Source organism: Melanerpes formicivorus, unplaced genomic scaffold (assembly GCF_026170545.1).
Source record: "Melanerpes formicivorus ecotype bairdi unplaced genomic scaffold, bMelFor1.0.p_v2 SCAF_20, whole genome shotgun sequence".
In the NCBI taxonomy this organism is placed as follows: domain Eukaryota; kingdom Metazoa; phylum Chordata; class Aves; order Piciformes; family Picidae; genus Melanerpes; species Melanerpes formicivorus.
The window spans coordinates 5,778,735-5,793,434 of record NW_027142372.1 but is presented as its reverse complement, the minus strand read 5'-3'; the positions used below and the strand labels follow the sequence as shown (position 1 = coordinate 5,793,434).

Below are 14,700 nucleotides of genomic sequence, written 5' to 3'. Positions count from 1 at the left end.
TGTGAGCCCATTTCTGCAGCAGTATAGGAAAAACATGTTGTTCTGTAGGTCTTGCATACAGACTCAATCTGATTTTCAGATTATGCAGAAGGACAAAAAAAAAGCACTAAAACCTGTAATGTGGGATTCTGCATTGTTTTAATGCTTATGAATTAAGTTTTCAACTCAAAAAGAAATGTACATTTACTTGTAGCTGCCCACCTCTAAAGCTCAAAAAATTGGTGTAACTCAGAGTAACTGCCCCAAAAATGAAAACTGAGTTGCTGTTATTTCTTACTGATGACTCAACAGAAAATTACAGTTCTCGCAGTCCTGTATATTAACCAACTGAAACAAATTGTTCCAGTTTAATAGTATAGTTCAGTTATTGTGTAAATGCAGAATACAATCATGTCAAAACAGCTGTTAAACTTAACACATTACTAGCTGTACCCTGAGATTAATCAAGATCTGTGCAAAGGTCACAGGTTATTTTGAAGATAATACAAGTTGTTTTCTTCCTTTAAATATTGTATTTCAGAATGACCATTCTTCCTCCAGCCGAGAAGCTGAAGATCCTACTGGAGAAAGTGAAAGATTTCCACATAAAGTTTCTTGAAAAATATGCATGAAACTACTGTGGCATTTCCCCCTCATCCCCACCTCTTCAAGGTGAATCCAGGAAATGAACAAAGATGTGCTCAGAATGTGCTATTCATCTAATTTAACTAATTTCCAAATAGATAGAACCAATCTCAGATACTACTGCAGCTTACTGGACTATTAAATTTAATGTCTGGTATGGAAGACATTGTTAAACCAATTTTTTTTAAGGGTAAGGGGCAAAGTGAAGAAAACAGAAGAAAGTAAATGATTTTGTGCCTTGATTGTAAGTTACATTTGTGAACTTTTGACTCAGCAGGTTGGGGAAGAGAGTTGCTCATTAGAATTACTACTGTTGTGTGGATTTTTTTACAAAACAGAAATGCCAGGAGCAATTGTTTAGCTAGAAGTATGTTTCCCATCTTAAAAATCTACTGAGAAAAAAATTTGCAAAAGCCTCCATAACAAGTCTTGTTTAATTTGTTGTTGTTAAGTATGACTTGTTCTCCAAATAGGACTAAGCATGTAGGTACACCGTACTTATTCAAAACAATAATCTTTGGCAGATGGGTGCAGATACCTTTGAACTTCTTTTAAAAAGAAATCCTGCCATCACAGCATAATATGAGTGGAATATACAGTTTTGATCAAAAGAGTGAACATGGTGTCTGTGTGAAGCCTGTTTTTATGAAACTGAAAGATAGTGAGGAATATTAGCTGCTTCTTCGCAAGCTACTCAACATGCTATCCCAGCAGAAGGGCCTGCAACATTTCTCTCTTCACAACTCCACCAGACCCTTGTTAACTCACATCTTTTGTTTACATGGAGCTTAGTAAGTTACTGTTTCAAAGGAGATGTGAGTCTTTTCAAGTAGTGCAAAATGCTACACTACTCCACAATCATGTTATCTATGGAGAACAGTTGTTGGGAGAGACCCCTTAGCTGGACAAAATCCAGCTTCAACTGGCAAGGACAAATGTTGCTACCAGAACAAATGCCGGGGGTAGTTGCCACAGAAAGAAAAAGTATTTAAAGGAGAATGTCTTGCACCAAGCATAAAGATAATGGTAATACAGCTTTCTCTTAAATCTTCCATAGTCATAGTGCTGGCTGAATGATCCTGAGTGATACCTACGTTGCTATCTAGAAGTGCAGATGTATTACTCTACTAATCTGTGTCACTTTTCCTGCACAAGGAAAAAAGGCTACTGCTTCTCTAGAGTTGGAAGCTGGACACCTTCTGCTAGCACTGATAAAGGACTGAAGAAACAGCTTTCAGTATTCAGCCATGGAAGCATTAGCATTTTTCAGGCTTAGGCTCAGTGTTTACAAAGTTTAATCATTAATATCTCATTTCATCTAGTAAAAACGTTATTTAGAAGTAACCTCATCTTAGCACATACTAGCACTTTCTTAGTCTGCCTCTGTAAGTGGTTCAACATCATATGGTGATACAGTTTACTAAAGCCAAGGGCTAGAGAATCACCATAGGGATAAAATATGTGCCAATCTATTATGTGTGGAAGACATACTATGGAACACACATGTTATGTGTGTTGCCAATATTGTCCTTGCAACAGTAGTAGTGTATGACGTAGCATTAGCAGTTGGTGTACTTCTCACAGTTCCTTACTGAAGTCTGTAAGAAAAATTTAATACTTCTCAATCACCTGCCAGTGGTTACAGGTTCATAAATGAAAAGGCCACCCTGCCTCCCTCACAAAGTTACTATGGAGGCTTGGAGAAAAAAAACACCAAAACCAAACAACAAAAAACCCAAAACAAACCCCAACTTTTATCCCTGGAGAAACAGACTGTCTAGAGGACAGCAGCCCATGAACACTTACGTTGCTACTATCCATTGATAAATACAACCTTTTATCTGTTAGCACCCTCCACTTGGCATCCTTAATGTGCACTAATAAAACAAATCCAGAAAGCAAAATCATAGGTCAGAATATTGATGTAAAAATAAGACAAAACAGCACTTTCCTATTCTGGGAATGTGTCCAAATCAGATCTGGCTTTGGACTCGTAATGCAGTGTAGATTGAAGCCAGGATCTAACAATGGGTGTTAGAATATTTTTTTATATTTTTGTAATTACAGCTTTTTCATGGGGTAGTATTTGTAATCTAATAAGTCAATAGATTTTATATTTGCCTTGCATTTGCACCTGATACTTCTGAAAAAAAAATAATGTAAAGGTTTACAAGTTTCTAGTGATAATTTACAGGTGTGAAATGCTTTTTGTTTGAAGTTGGGACAGCAATTCTTACAATTTTAAATCAAAATACAATGGCATAAAATGAGGTTTTTCTAGACATTCTATTATGGTGCCTTTTATGTTTCTGACATAAGGGATAATGATTTTTTCTTGATGCATCTCATATGGAAGGGTGGAGATTTCTATTCCACATCCACAATATTTATATGTACTGTGATAAGGTTAATGTGCATTTTTTTGAACAATCCTGTAAAGGTATGAAAAGAGGCTTATTTTCAATGTCTTTGAAATATTCCAATAACAGACAATCATTACTTTCAAATGCATGCTTCTAGGTTTGATTTTCCTACAGGTGCTCCTTACAATGATACTTCAGATGTATGAGACTTCCAAATAATAAAGCACATGTTAAAAAAAAGGCAGTAGTTCTCCATTTCCTATTGAAGCAACACTGCTAGACTGCAGCATGAGACATTGAAGGTCATGTTCAAACTATAGTTTACTTTAAGTCCATGTACCAGATCATCAAGTTCTGCATCACTCTAATCTGTGGACATGAAATTTGTCAGACTTGTTACCACCAAGGTATTCCCTACCATCCACACACATCTACATGAAGATGGTCTTAGGTCACAATTAATCATATATTTTAGCTTACAACTAATCATATATATTTTGCATTAGTAAAGACATGTAACCAGGAGTTAAGCAAGCCAGAGTTCTTTCTTCATAGAAAGGATCACAGTATCACAGTATAACTTAGGTTGGAAAGGACCTCAAGGATCATTGAGTCCAACCTATCAACACAGACCCCATGACTAGACCATGGCACCAAGTGCCACGTCCAATCTCCTCTTGAACGCCTCCAGGGATGATGACTCCACCACCTCCCTGGGCAACCCGTTCCAATGACGAATGACTCGCTCGGTGAAGAACTTTCTCCTCACCTCGAGTCTAAACCTCCCCTGGCGCAGCTTGAGACTGTGTCCCCTTGTTCTGGTGCTGGTTGCCTGGGAGACCAACCCCTTCCTGGCTACAACCACCTTTCAGGTAGTTGTAGAGGGCAATGAGGTCTCCCCTGAGCTTCCTCTTCTCCAGGCTAAACAATCCCAGCTCCCTCAGCCTCTCCTCATAGGGCTTGTGCTCAAGGCCTCTCACCAGCCTTGTTGCCCTTCTCTGGACATGTTCAAGTGTTTTGATGTCCTTCTTAAACTGAGGGGCCCAGAACTGGACACAGTACTCAAGGTGCAGCCTAACCAAAGCAGAGTACAGGGGCACAATGACCTCCCTGCTCCTGCTGGCCACACTATTCCTAATGCAGGCCAGGATGCCATTGGGATCACTCACAATTATTTAAAGCTGACCAACTCTGGCCTGAAAGCTTTGGTGATATGTTTATTTGGTATTGTTGGTTGTTTCCTTTTCAAAAAAATTACCTTGAAACCATGTTATCAAACATTTGCAGAGCAACACAATCATATCTTCTTGCTGTGACACCTCAGAATGATTACTAGTGATGTTTGGTAATTCAGAAGAAAATGAAGTTGAGGAGAAGGGAAGCTAGTCCTGCTTTCCTAAGCATACATACATATTTCAACAAAACAGGGGGAAAAAAAAAGAAAAAAAAGGAAAAGCAGGCTGTTCTTTTCTTTGTATCAGGTATTTGAGTGTTCTCTGGAACAGGAACACTTACCTGGGTTTTTTTTGGGGGGGTGAGTAGGTTGGTTGGTTTACAAAGAACATGGTCTGATATTAAATGGCTATACTAGGAATTGTCAATCAGATTTTTTACAGCTTTTTTTGAGAGATGTAAACTGTCCAATCTGGATCAGTAAATAAGGATACATAAAAAGCTACTAACTTAAGTAGTGTTTAAAATCTAAATTCCTTTTTACACAGTTCCTTGGTCAATAAAGAATACAGGTCTGATCATTTGTACAAAAACCTAAGGTACTCATACCTCTGGTGTGATTTTTTATTTGGATGCATGTAAGAAAATAAGTTTCTATATGGAACTCTACATTTAAAGATCTATTTTAATACATTCAATACTACATGTAGTCATGCCTTTCTAATCACAGCCTGATAGGGAAGGGACATTTGGAGTTCATCTAGTCCAACCTCCCTGCCAAAGCAGGTTCACCTGGAACTGGCTGCACAGGCTCATGTCTAAGTGGGTTTTGACTCTCTCCAGAGAGGGAGATAATGTTCCACATTATTACATGTTTATTAAGTACTCTCGTCATCTGATTAGAGCCTGTAACTATTTGCATCAGATGGAACGGGTTATTCACTTCGCTAGCTTTGAAGCACTGGATGTTCTGCACATTGTACAGCACTAAAATAGCTAAAACCGTATCTCAGCTGCGAAATAAGACCATTCCCCTACAGCAAAAATGTTTCCTAGGCCCTGCCCTGCCCTGCCCCGCCCCTGGCAGCACAGCCACAGCCTCCGAGCGGCCCTGGGCCTGCGTTCAGCAGTCTGCGGGGAGGGGGCTGGTACTCACCCCGGGGATGGAAGTGGTCGTTGCTCTACCGCAGCTCCTCGTGTGTCGAGGTCAGCAGCAGCCGCTTGAAAGCAATTTTTAAAAAGTACAATTAATTTATTTTCTACCAAAACAAATCCGGTGGGCGTGCGGCTACACGTAAGCCTGCCCAACCCCCGTCAGGACGCGAGGGTCCTGGCTTCGTTCCTGTCTGGCCGTGCCCAATCCCACCTCTGGGGCGCCACCTCTGGGGCGCTACCGGACACGGGGGGCTCCAAGATTGTCACCCTCGTTGCTTCCCCGCACCCCCTTTCTGAGAAGCGGCGACCTCTGGGTTACCTTTCCTTCCCGCCTCAGCCCCACAGGCAGGAATCTCCCAGGCAGTACCTCACAGGGTCCCGGGCCGCCCACTCCCGCAGCCCCGGAGGGTGTGTCCGCAAGGCCAGGAGGAGGAGAAGGAGGGGAGAGAGAAGCTTTCTGTCTTAAAAAGGCTTTCCGGGCGAGGAGCGGCGCGTTTGCAGGCATGCCCCTGAGGAAGCCCGCGGGCAAGCGTCGCAGCACGGACTCGGGTGTGGAGTCCGACCGCGGGGCTCTTTCCCAGGAGAAGAAGGATCAGCGCATCGCCCTCTTTCTCAGCGACTTCGACCAGCAGGGTAGGGTCCGGGGGGTGCAGCGAGGGCCTTGGGGCTACCTCGCAGGTGCTGGGGCGGCTCCCATCGAGGGTCGGTGTGAGGCAGCTGCCTAGGATGGCGCCGAGGCCGGACACTAGCGGCGGGCACCGTGGCAGTACGGGTAGTGCCCGCCCGCCAGAGCTCTTCTGCTCGACTACAGGGAGGAGGCCAGTGGCTGCTTGGCGAGGAGAGCCGGCGGGCCGGAGCCAGGGCGCATCGAGGTGAAGGGAACGGTTTACTTTCTCTCGTGAGGTGCCCGTTCCTGGACGGGACGGGCTACGGCCTGCACGGCTTGCAGGCGCCCCTCAATCGCGGGCCCGCCTCGGGTCCACAGGCCCCGTCCCACCTTTTCCACTTCAGTGCTGGGTGTCAAGAGGGAGGGGTCAGGCTGTTCTCAGTTGCACCCTGAGATAGGATGAGGAGTAATGGATATAAACTACAGCACAGGAGGTTCCACCTGAGGACAAACTTCTTGACTGTGAGGGTCACAGGGCACAGAACAGGCTGCCCAGAGAGGCTGAGGAATTGTCTCTTCTGGAGACTTTCAAAACCCATCTGGACGCATTGCTGTGTGACCTGTGCCAGCTTCAATGGCCCAGCTCTGGCAGGCGGGTTCGACCCGATGATATAAGGAGGTCCCTTGCAACTCCTAGTGTCCTGTGAGCCAGTCGCCTGCCTGCACCGTTTCTTGTCACCTTAAGGAGTGCCTGATGGCGACTTTAGGGCGGTTGGAGTCCCAAGTCAGACTTACCCCAAAAAAAGCACTGGTTTAACTTAGTTAATGCTGCCTACCAGTGTTTGTGTGTGGAAATGTGTATAGCAATAAAAGCCTGTCTTGTTTTAAAGCCAAGGAAAATATCCAAGAAATGAAGAAAGAGCTTGATTCACTTTTGCAAACAGCTGAGAAGGCGTTTACAGTAGAGCTGCTGAAGATGCCAGATGCCATCAGGAAAATGAAAAGGAAAGACTTGCTTAGTAAGTGTGCATGGCCTTACATTTGTGAGGGGTACAGACATTGTTACAGCATGATGCACCCTTGGCTAATATGAGAAAACCTATAAACTGGATGACTTTTATGAAAGAGTTTGCTTTGTCTGCTGTATATTTTAGGTTAATGGTAGTGGTATTACACTGCAGATGACCAACAAGAGCTCTGCAACAAGTATTGACCTGTGTAACACGCGGTATAGAATTAGTAGGTAACAGCATAGAAGCTGGAGCCACCTTTTGTGTGTGCTCTTAAGTCATCTGATTTAAAACCTGAAGGGACAAGGAATAATTGTAAGTCTAGTATTTTCTGTGTGTAAAAACTGGGCACTTCTCATCTCAATCTGTTCATCCTAGCCACAGAGATTATTTTATCCTTCTGATAATTTGAAGTCTTGTACTACATAGCACATAGTTGTTTACCTGTGATTGTGAGCAAGAAAGTTTCATTTTAACCTCACCATTAGGCAGCAGTTCAAGCTGTGGTGTACAGTCAGCATCAGCTGTATATTCTGGTGAGAACTGGGATTTTTTGCAGTCTGCCTTGCAGCTGGAAATTGCGGGGGCTGCACAAAGATCAAACCTAAGACACTTAACTCTTGAAGAGCTTGAGTTTACTGTAAGCCTTTGCTATGTATTTGTGTCCTTGAAAACTTCTGCCTGAAAGAATTAGCTTTCACCAGCATAATGTAAGGGTTTTTTTTTTGGTTGTTGAAGTTAGGATACATATTGCATGGCTATACTTAGTATCTTTTCAAAGATTAAACACTGAAATGGCCTAAGATTTTCATTGTTTTATAGATGTGACTGTCCTACAAGACTTTAGTCTTGTTCAAATGCAATATATATGCTAGTTCAGGTATTTAAGCAACTGTAAGCCTGAATTACTTGTTCAGCTTCATAGCCCATAAGAACCTGAAGATGATAATTATGCAACAAATGGCAAATAAACAAGTTACACTTCTCTTGAGTTACAGATTTGCAAGGAGGGGAGGAAGTGGCTCTTGCTGCTGCAGTGGTAAGTGTGTGTTTTCAAATTTTATCACAGCATGCACAATAGAATTCTTCTCACTGTAAACATTTCAGACAAATTGTTTTGTTTGGCTGCCTGTTTAAACAGAAGATGATATGAAAAGGCTAGACAGCCAGCTATGATGCAGTTTGGAACATTATCTAAAGCTTTTAGGGTCATCTGCAGGGAGAAATCTAGATGTTTTACCAATCCCACTTATGTCACTTTCTTTTATGCCCTCTTAGTTCACTGCCTTTTTAGGTTAATATGCATTTAGTGGATAAAATCTGACTCCTTTTTTGAATAAACTGGTTTTTCCTCTCTTTTCAAATCAGACTGACTGCTCTCTAGAAGACATACCACATCCCAAACTGGTGAGGACCAACAGCAAAAAAGGCAAGTCAATCTATTAGTATATAGTTTGGCTTTTAAATTCACTCTTTTTTCTTGGGTTTTTTGTTTGTTTGATCATTTGTAAAGTGAATTTTAAGCTAGCAGAACACAAGAGGGCAAATTGTATAACTAAAGGTATAATATACATGTTTCCCCAGTATTCAGTGTGGAGGATCATGCGCTACACTACTGTTGAGGTACTTTAAACCACAAGATAAGAGTTCCTGCCCTTGGAATTTATTACTGAAAGTGGCAAGAGACAGGTTGAAGTGACTTGTCTGTGCTCTACAGTATAGCAGAAAAGCTAGGAAAGTCACCCTTGTTGTCCCCTGTTTCACTTTGACCTCCTGCCCATCAAGGTTTGTAAGGAAAATACCATATCTCTCCATAGTCCAAAATGTGCAATAAGGACACTACTGTTGAAATTGAATTCTGTTTTGTTTGGGGCTTGAAGGTTATCTGGTGACTAAATGTCCTGTGAATTGCAGCATCTCTGACGAACATGCATAGTTTTGAACTGTGTCCCAGGCCAATGACCATGGGGCAGCAGAACTTGCACGTAGCTGTGAGTGGGTAAATGGGCTTTAAACAAATGAGTTTGAAGTGGTGTTTTGTGCTCTTCATAAGATTTTTATCCTTGTCTTTGTGATACCTTTCTAGTTAAGGTAACTACAATTGTTGAATATGAAGATGCCAAGCATATTTCTGCGAAGAAAGTATCTAAAAAAGTAAGTGCTTAGTCTGAACAATCAGTGCAAGAGTTTGATCAGGTCTGACCTACTGTGAACCCTGCTAGTTTCATGACTCAGCAGGCCAGTGTCCTGGTGTTTATTTGGAAAAAAATAAAAGGATTATTTTAAATTCAGCATATTTTAAGTTAAGTAATGCTGAAGTGTATGTAAATTTAAATTCATAATGAAATATGGTATCTGCACTTCTGTTAACTCATCCACACAGACTTGCAAATACTGGCAGAGTCATTCTCTCTTTACTTGCCAGTAAGTCTTGGTGGCTTGAGAAACTATTTTTTTGTTGAGATTTTTTTAAAAACCTCAGCTTCCTGTTTTAATGCACAAGTCACTCAAATGTAGAGAAGCTTGTCCAACTTCATCTCTAAACCAAATAGCACAGGTGTACTCATTTCATCAGCTCAGTCCATCCGTGCAATGCAGTGCCTTACACAACGATGTAGCAAGATGACAACAAAGACAAAAAGATGATATGCAGAGTTACAGGTATTGATAATAAGTGGGCTTACAAGTTGGATAGGTGTGTATTGGAAAGGTGGTTGTTTATATAGAACTTCAGCATGAAAAAATATTTACTTGGTGTTACAAGACTCTTGTTTTGGAATGCATATTTGCCAATTTATATGTAGAACAACAAAAGGCACCACTATGGGGCTTAACTGTTCTTTTTCAACAGGGGATTCCTACAAGTGTTGTTTCTTGAAAATAGCTATTTATTTTTTTCCTTAAAATGATGCTTTAACTGCATTCTTACATATACGTTTTTAGGTTACCAAAACTAAGTCATTGGTTTCATTGGCTTCTGGCTTAAATAGCAAACTGAACCCTCTTTCTAGGTAAGACTGACCTTTGATAGCTTATTTAACTCACTTGAATTTGTGAATGCTGAATGAAATGCTTTTTCAAATAAAGTAGCTGAGATTTTAGGAATACATCTGATAAAGCTGTTTTCTAGAACCTGAAACAAATGCATTGTGAACCCTGAAGACAAAAGCACCTCTAGCTAATGAAGGGATCTCTCACTCAACAGAATGGTGCACAGTTCTGAATCTGTGATCAGTATAGATTTTCAAACTATTTAATGGAAGTGTGTAAGGGAAACATCTTTGTTCTGCTTGCAGGCAGGAGTTCTGTTGTAATGTAGCCCTCATACATAGCTGAAAGGGAGGTGTCACTAATAGAAAAATGCATAATTGTAAAACCTTAGAGCTACTTACAGTCCTGATGGACCAAATTCAAGTCTAACTATGATTTAACAAATTAAAAAATTGGTGGGTGTCTGCATGAATTTTTTTTCCTGGTACACACACACAGCTCCAGTGTGCAGACTTGTATCCACAAGCACTTGATACATGCAAATTGTCCTCAGAGAAATGCAATTTAAATGATGTGTTTAATGTGCCTGGAACAATTTTTTTTTTTTTAAATTACTTTCTTGAATTGTGATTACAGAATTTTTGGCTCAACAAAATCACACTAGAAAAGGCTGTTTAGCCTGGATAAGTTGCACTTTCCTGTCCTTGAAGCTTGCTTTTATTCAAGTATACTAACACTGATCCAGAAACAGATGCCCTTAGAGTATCTCAAACGTGGGAAAAGAGACATGGGGAAGGATTTCTGTCAACTGAGTTAAAATTCAAAACTGGAGGGGGAAAAAAAAAAAAATTCTCTGCATTCAGGTCAACCTCCCAAGACAAATACTGTGGGAAGAAATCTAGAAAAATCAATTCCTGCTGAAAAAGAAAATTCCCAAGCAACTTTTTGCAGATTCAAATAGGAAGATATGGAGGCACCCTTAATTACACCAAATTTTGGTATTACAGCCTCTCTTCTACTAACATACATTACCCTTCTTTTTTTCTCCTCCTATGGTGTCTACCTCAGGAGTGCTTCTTCACATATATATATATACACACACACTGGATCTTTGTCATGGGACACTTCAACATTCTCCAACTTACCATTTGTCTATCTTCATCCTAGCTAAAATTCTATGGTAGATGAGGGGAAAAAAAAAAGAGAGAGACAAACCAAATAACCACTTCTTTATTGTTTTGGTTGGTGGTTTTGTTTAGGTCTGGTCACTCTTCTTCGTGTGTGACTGATGCCATTAAGCCCCTTGCTTCTGACTGCGGTGCCATAAACTTAAAAGCCACGCCAAAGGTACCTAAAAGGTAAGGGCTTTTTGTCTTGTTCTTAAAAAAAACCAAAACCACAACAACAGGACACTGTATGACCAGATGGATATTAATATAGATATGAATCAATTGTCAGCAGTCTAGATGGATTAAATCATCATTTGTCACTGAAGTTGGTAGTGGGGATGTGAACCAGTCAACACTGCTTGCTTCAATTGTGGGCATTAACATAAATCCTGTAGAATAGAATAGAATAAACCAGGTTGGAAGAGACCTTCAAGATCATCGTGTCCAACCCATCTAAACAACTAAACCATGGCACCAAGCACCCCATCAAGTCTCCTCCTAAACACCTCCTATGATGGTGACTCCACCACCTCCCCGGGCAGCCCATTCCAATAGGTAATCACTCTTTCTGTATAGAACTTCTTCCTAACATCCAACCTAAACTTCCCCTGGCACAGCCTGAGACTGTGTCCTCTTGTTCTGGTACTGGCTGCCTGGGAGAAGAGACCAACCTCTGCCTGTCTACAGCCTCCCTTCAGGTAGTTGTAGAGAGCAATAAGGTCACCCCTGAGTCTCCTCCTCTCCAGGCTACCTCCACAAGAACATGATGTCATAATTTAGCTGGTTTAAAAACAAGCAAAACAGATTTAGAGTGAATTCTACTCCCACCTACTGTTGTTTTAAAGGTATAGTTTGCAGCTTAAACTAATGGGAGCCCAAGCTTAATTAAAAGGTCACCAATACTGCAGTGTTTAAAAAATAAAATAAAATAACCCAAACCCTCAGAGACCCCAAATATTCTGTTACCAAGCGGTCCAAATGTCGGCTTGCTTGCTGGCCTGTAACACAAGCTTAGAAGGTTTCTGCAGTGTTTTGGGGTGAAAAAATGTCACCTAGTGGTGTGGGTAAATGCTGCTGATGGTTTTATTTCCTGTATTCTGGCATGACTGCCTTTCTATTAGGTACATTTTGTAATCCTTGTCTTTGCTTCATGCTTGAAAATTTCCTTCAGAGCACAGGAAGTTAACCTTAGAGTACCTTTTCTTCATGTTCTAGTGCTGGACTACAACAGACTGTCTCAAGAAGTGTACCTACCCGTGGAAGAGTTCAAGGCCTGTTACAAAGAAGTAAATCAGTACCCCAAGATAAAAGTGTTCCATTTGTAAACATTCCCCTGGCTGATGGAAAGGTATCAAACCTTCTCTTTTAAAAATCAACCCTACCCTACTTCAATTTTACAGTAGCCGTTAAATGGTGAATAGTCTGAGTGTTAGCTTTTACATATACGTAAATTACTTGCTGCTACACAAAAGGGCAAATGGTTACTGAATTTCTGCAGTGTAGCAGGGAAGCACATGATTTTCAGAAAGGCTGGTCATGGAAGTTAAAACTTTGATAAAATTTACTCTGAAAACTGTTCTGGTTTTTTTTTTTCACATTTAGACACTCTGCACAGCTGGTGGAGACCTCCGTTATATTGATGTGCAACTACTAAATCAAGATACAGTACAGCATATTCATAACTTAGTGGTAAGCTTCAACTAGCAGGCTAGTATTCAGACACCTAACTTTGGGTTTTCATGTCAGATACTGTCATGAATGTAAATTCTTTATGCTTCAACTCTTCTGAGGTTAAGAGTCTAAACTAGTTGGCATAAAATGGAGGGGGGAATAGGGCAGGGGAAGAACAGGGAGGGGAGAGCTGCTGCACACATGTGTAAAAGTAAATGCACTTTAAGCATGTTTGCTTATTGCCTGGCGGGACAACAGAAGCATAACTCTTCCTTCTAGATTGCTCTGGGGTCTCCTGCCATGTGAGCAAACTGCTGTTCTCTCTCATGTTCAGAAAGGCTTACAAAGCTAAACTAGGTTTCAATTATGGTTAAAATCTCTCTATTATTCTATGTCCCTTGCTGAGTAAGAACTATACTCCTGTTAATTCTCTGCTGCAACTGAACATTGACTGTCTTACCTTTGGTTCAGGGAAGTAAATTATTTTGAAGCAGAATGAACTGCAGAACATCAGGGGTTGGAAGGGACCTCAAATGATCTAGTCCAATACCCCTGCCAGGGCAGGATCACCTAGAGTAGGTCACACAGGAATGCATCCAGGTGGGTTTTGAATGTTGCCAGAGGAGACCACGACCTCTCTGGTCAGCAGCCCGTTCCAGTATTGTCACCCTCACAGCAAAGTTTTATGTTCACATGGAACCTTCTGTGTGCCAGCTTGCACCCACTGCCTTGTCTATCATTGAGCATTTCTGAGAAGAGCCTGGCTCCGTCCTCCTGACATTCGCACTTCACACATTTATAAACATTAATGAGGTGACATCTGAGTCTCCTCCTCTCCAACCTTAAGAGCCCTAGCTCCTTCAACCTTTCCTCATAAGGGAGATGTTCCACTCCCCTGATCACATTTGTGGCTCTGTGCTGGACTCTTTTAAGCAGTTCCCTGTCTTTGAACCAAGGAGCCCAGAACTGGACACAATATTCCAGATATGGCCTCACCAGGGCAGAATAGAGAAACAACTCTGTAGCACATCATGCCTGCCTCAATCTGAAGATAAGGGTACTTGGGCTTTTGAATGAAGTTATGGGAAGCACTAGAAATTTATCTAGACATAAATCAGCTGACAGTCTTGCAGGTGTTTTGATGTAGCCATATGAGTTAAACTAAAGGTCTCTAAGCTGGTTCATCTCATAGCAGGGACCTGCCTCTGGAGGTAGTACATAAAGGAGTAATCACTTCACCAATAGCAACTCTTCTAAGTTCTGTTGGGTAGCTTGAACTAAAATGAAACTCTTTTTCTCCCTTAGAGTGAGCTGACTGTACTGTGTGGAAAGGCAACAGCCAAATCAAGTTAATGGAAGTGTCTTGTGACCACAGCTCTTGCTGCAGTTGTTTAGAGAATGTCTGTAGTGTCTTAATAAAGCTGTATACTGCTCAGTATATTTTTATATAAATTTTAGTGTGATGTGTATTATGTTACATTTGTGAAGGATATAAAAGCAGACAAAAAAAAATTCCTTTTCCAGCTTGCTTATGAAAGGCTTTAACATCTAACCTCAGTTCACAGTAAAATAGATAGCAACAGGGAGTATGTAGGAAATAGGCTTTAACTCTGGCATTCAAAACAGGACCCTTTGGCTATTTCTACCTAACTACTCATACGCAGGGAGTTCAACATCATTCTTCCATGCACGCCACAAGTTGAACAGATCATTGGTTTACCACTCAGATTTATTCTTTCCAGTATCCTGGGATCAAACTCTGGAAGTAAGCTGAAGTGTAATTTTCTAAATTTCTGAATAGCATTTTTAAGGCATGCAACTTCATTTTGTGGTGGGGAAATATGAATCAGACAAGAATGAAACTTATTTCTACTCTTGTGCTTTGATAAGAGGTATGTGCAAGATAAGAGATAGTAATCCAGATTTAGATTTAACTG

General features: G+C 41.1%; 2 protein-coding genes and 1 long non-coding RNA gene across 3 annotated transcripts in view; 2 read left to right on the top strand and 1 right to left on the bottom strand.

Annotated features, from left to right (window-relative positions):
- Nucleotides 1-3,227, top strand: part of GPT2 (glutamic--pyruvic transaminase 2) — a 25,908-nt gene extending 22,681 nt beyond the window's left edge. Inside the window, exon 11 of the mRNA XM_068150593.1 lies at nt 521-3,227. Within this exon, the coding sequence (XP_068006694.1) occupies nt 521-611 (91 nt within the window). The 3' untranslated portion in view covers nt 612-3,227. The remainder of the gene's footprint in view (nt 1-520) is intronic.
- LOC137447247 (uncharacterized) overlaps nt 1-5,722 on the bottom strand; it is a 17,378-nt gene extending 11,656 nt beyond the window's left edge. The window contains exons 1-2 of the long non-coding RNA XR_010988833.1: nt 5,635-5,722; nt 5,317-5,380 (exon numbers count right to left, since the gene is read on the bottom strand). This is a non-coding gene — a long non-coding RNA (uncharacterized lncRNA). The remainder of the gene's footprint in view (nt 1-5,316; nt 5,381-5,634) is intronic.
- Nucleotides 5,522-14,700, top strand: LOC137447245 (borealin-2-like). Its single transcript, XM_068150595.1, has 10 exons — nt 5,522-5,948; nt 6,813-6,941; nt 7,931-7,971; nt 8,301-8,361; nt 9,019-9,086; nt 9,876-9,943; nt 11,183-11,281; nt 12,308-12,440; nt 12,695-12,781; nt 14,069-14,700. Exons 1-10 carry the CDS (start codon nt 5,819-5,821, stop codon nt 14,114-14,116), a joined length of 864 nt encoding a protein of 287 aa, XP_068006696.1. The 5' UTR covers nt 5,522-5,818; the 3' UTR covers nt 14,117-14,700.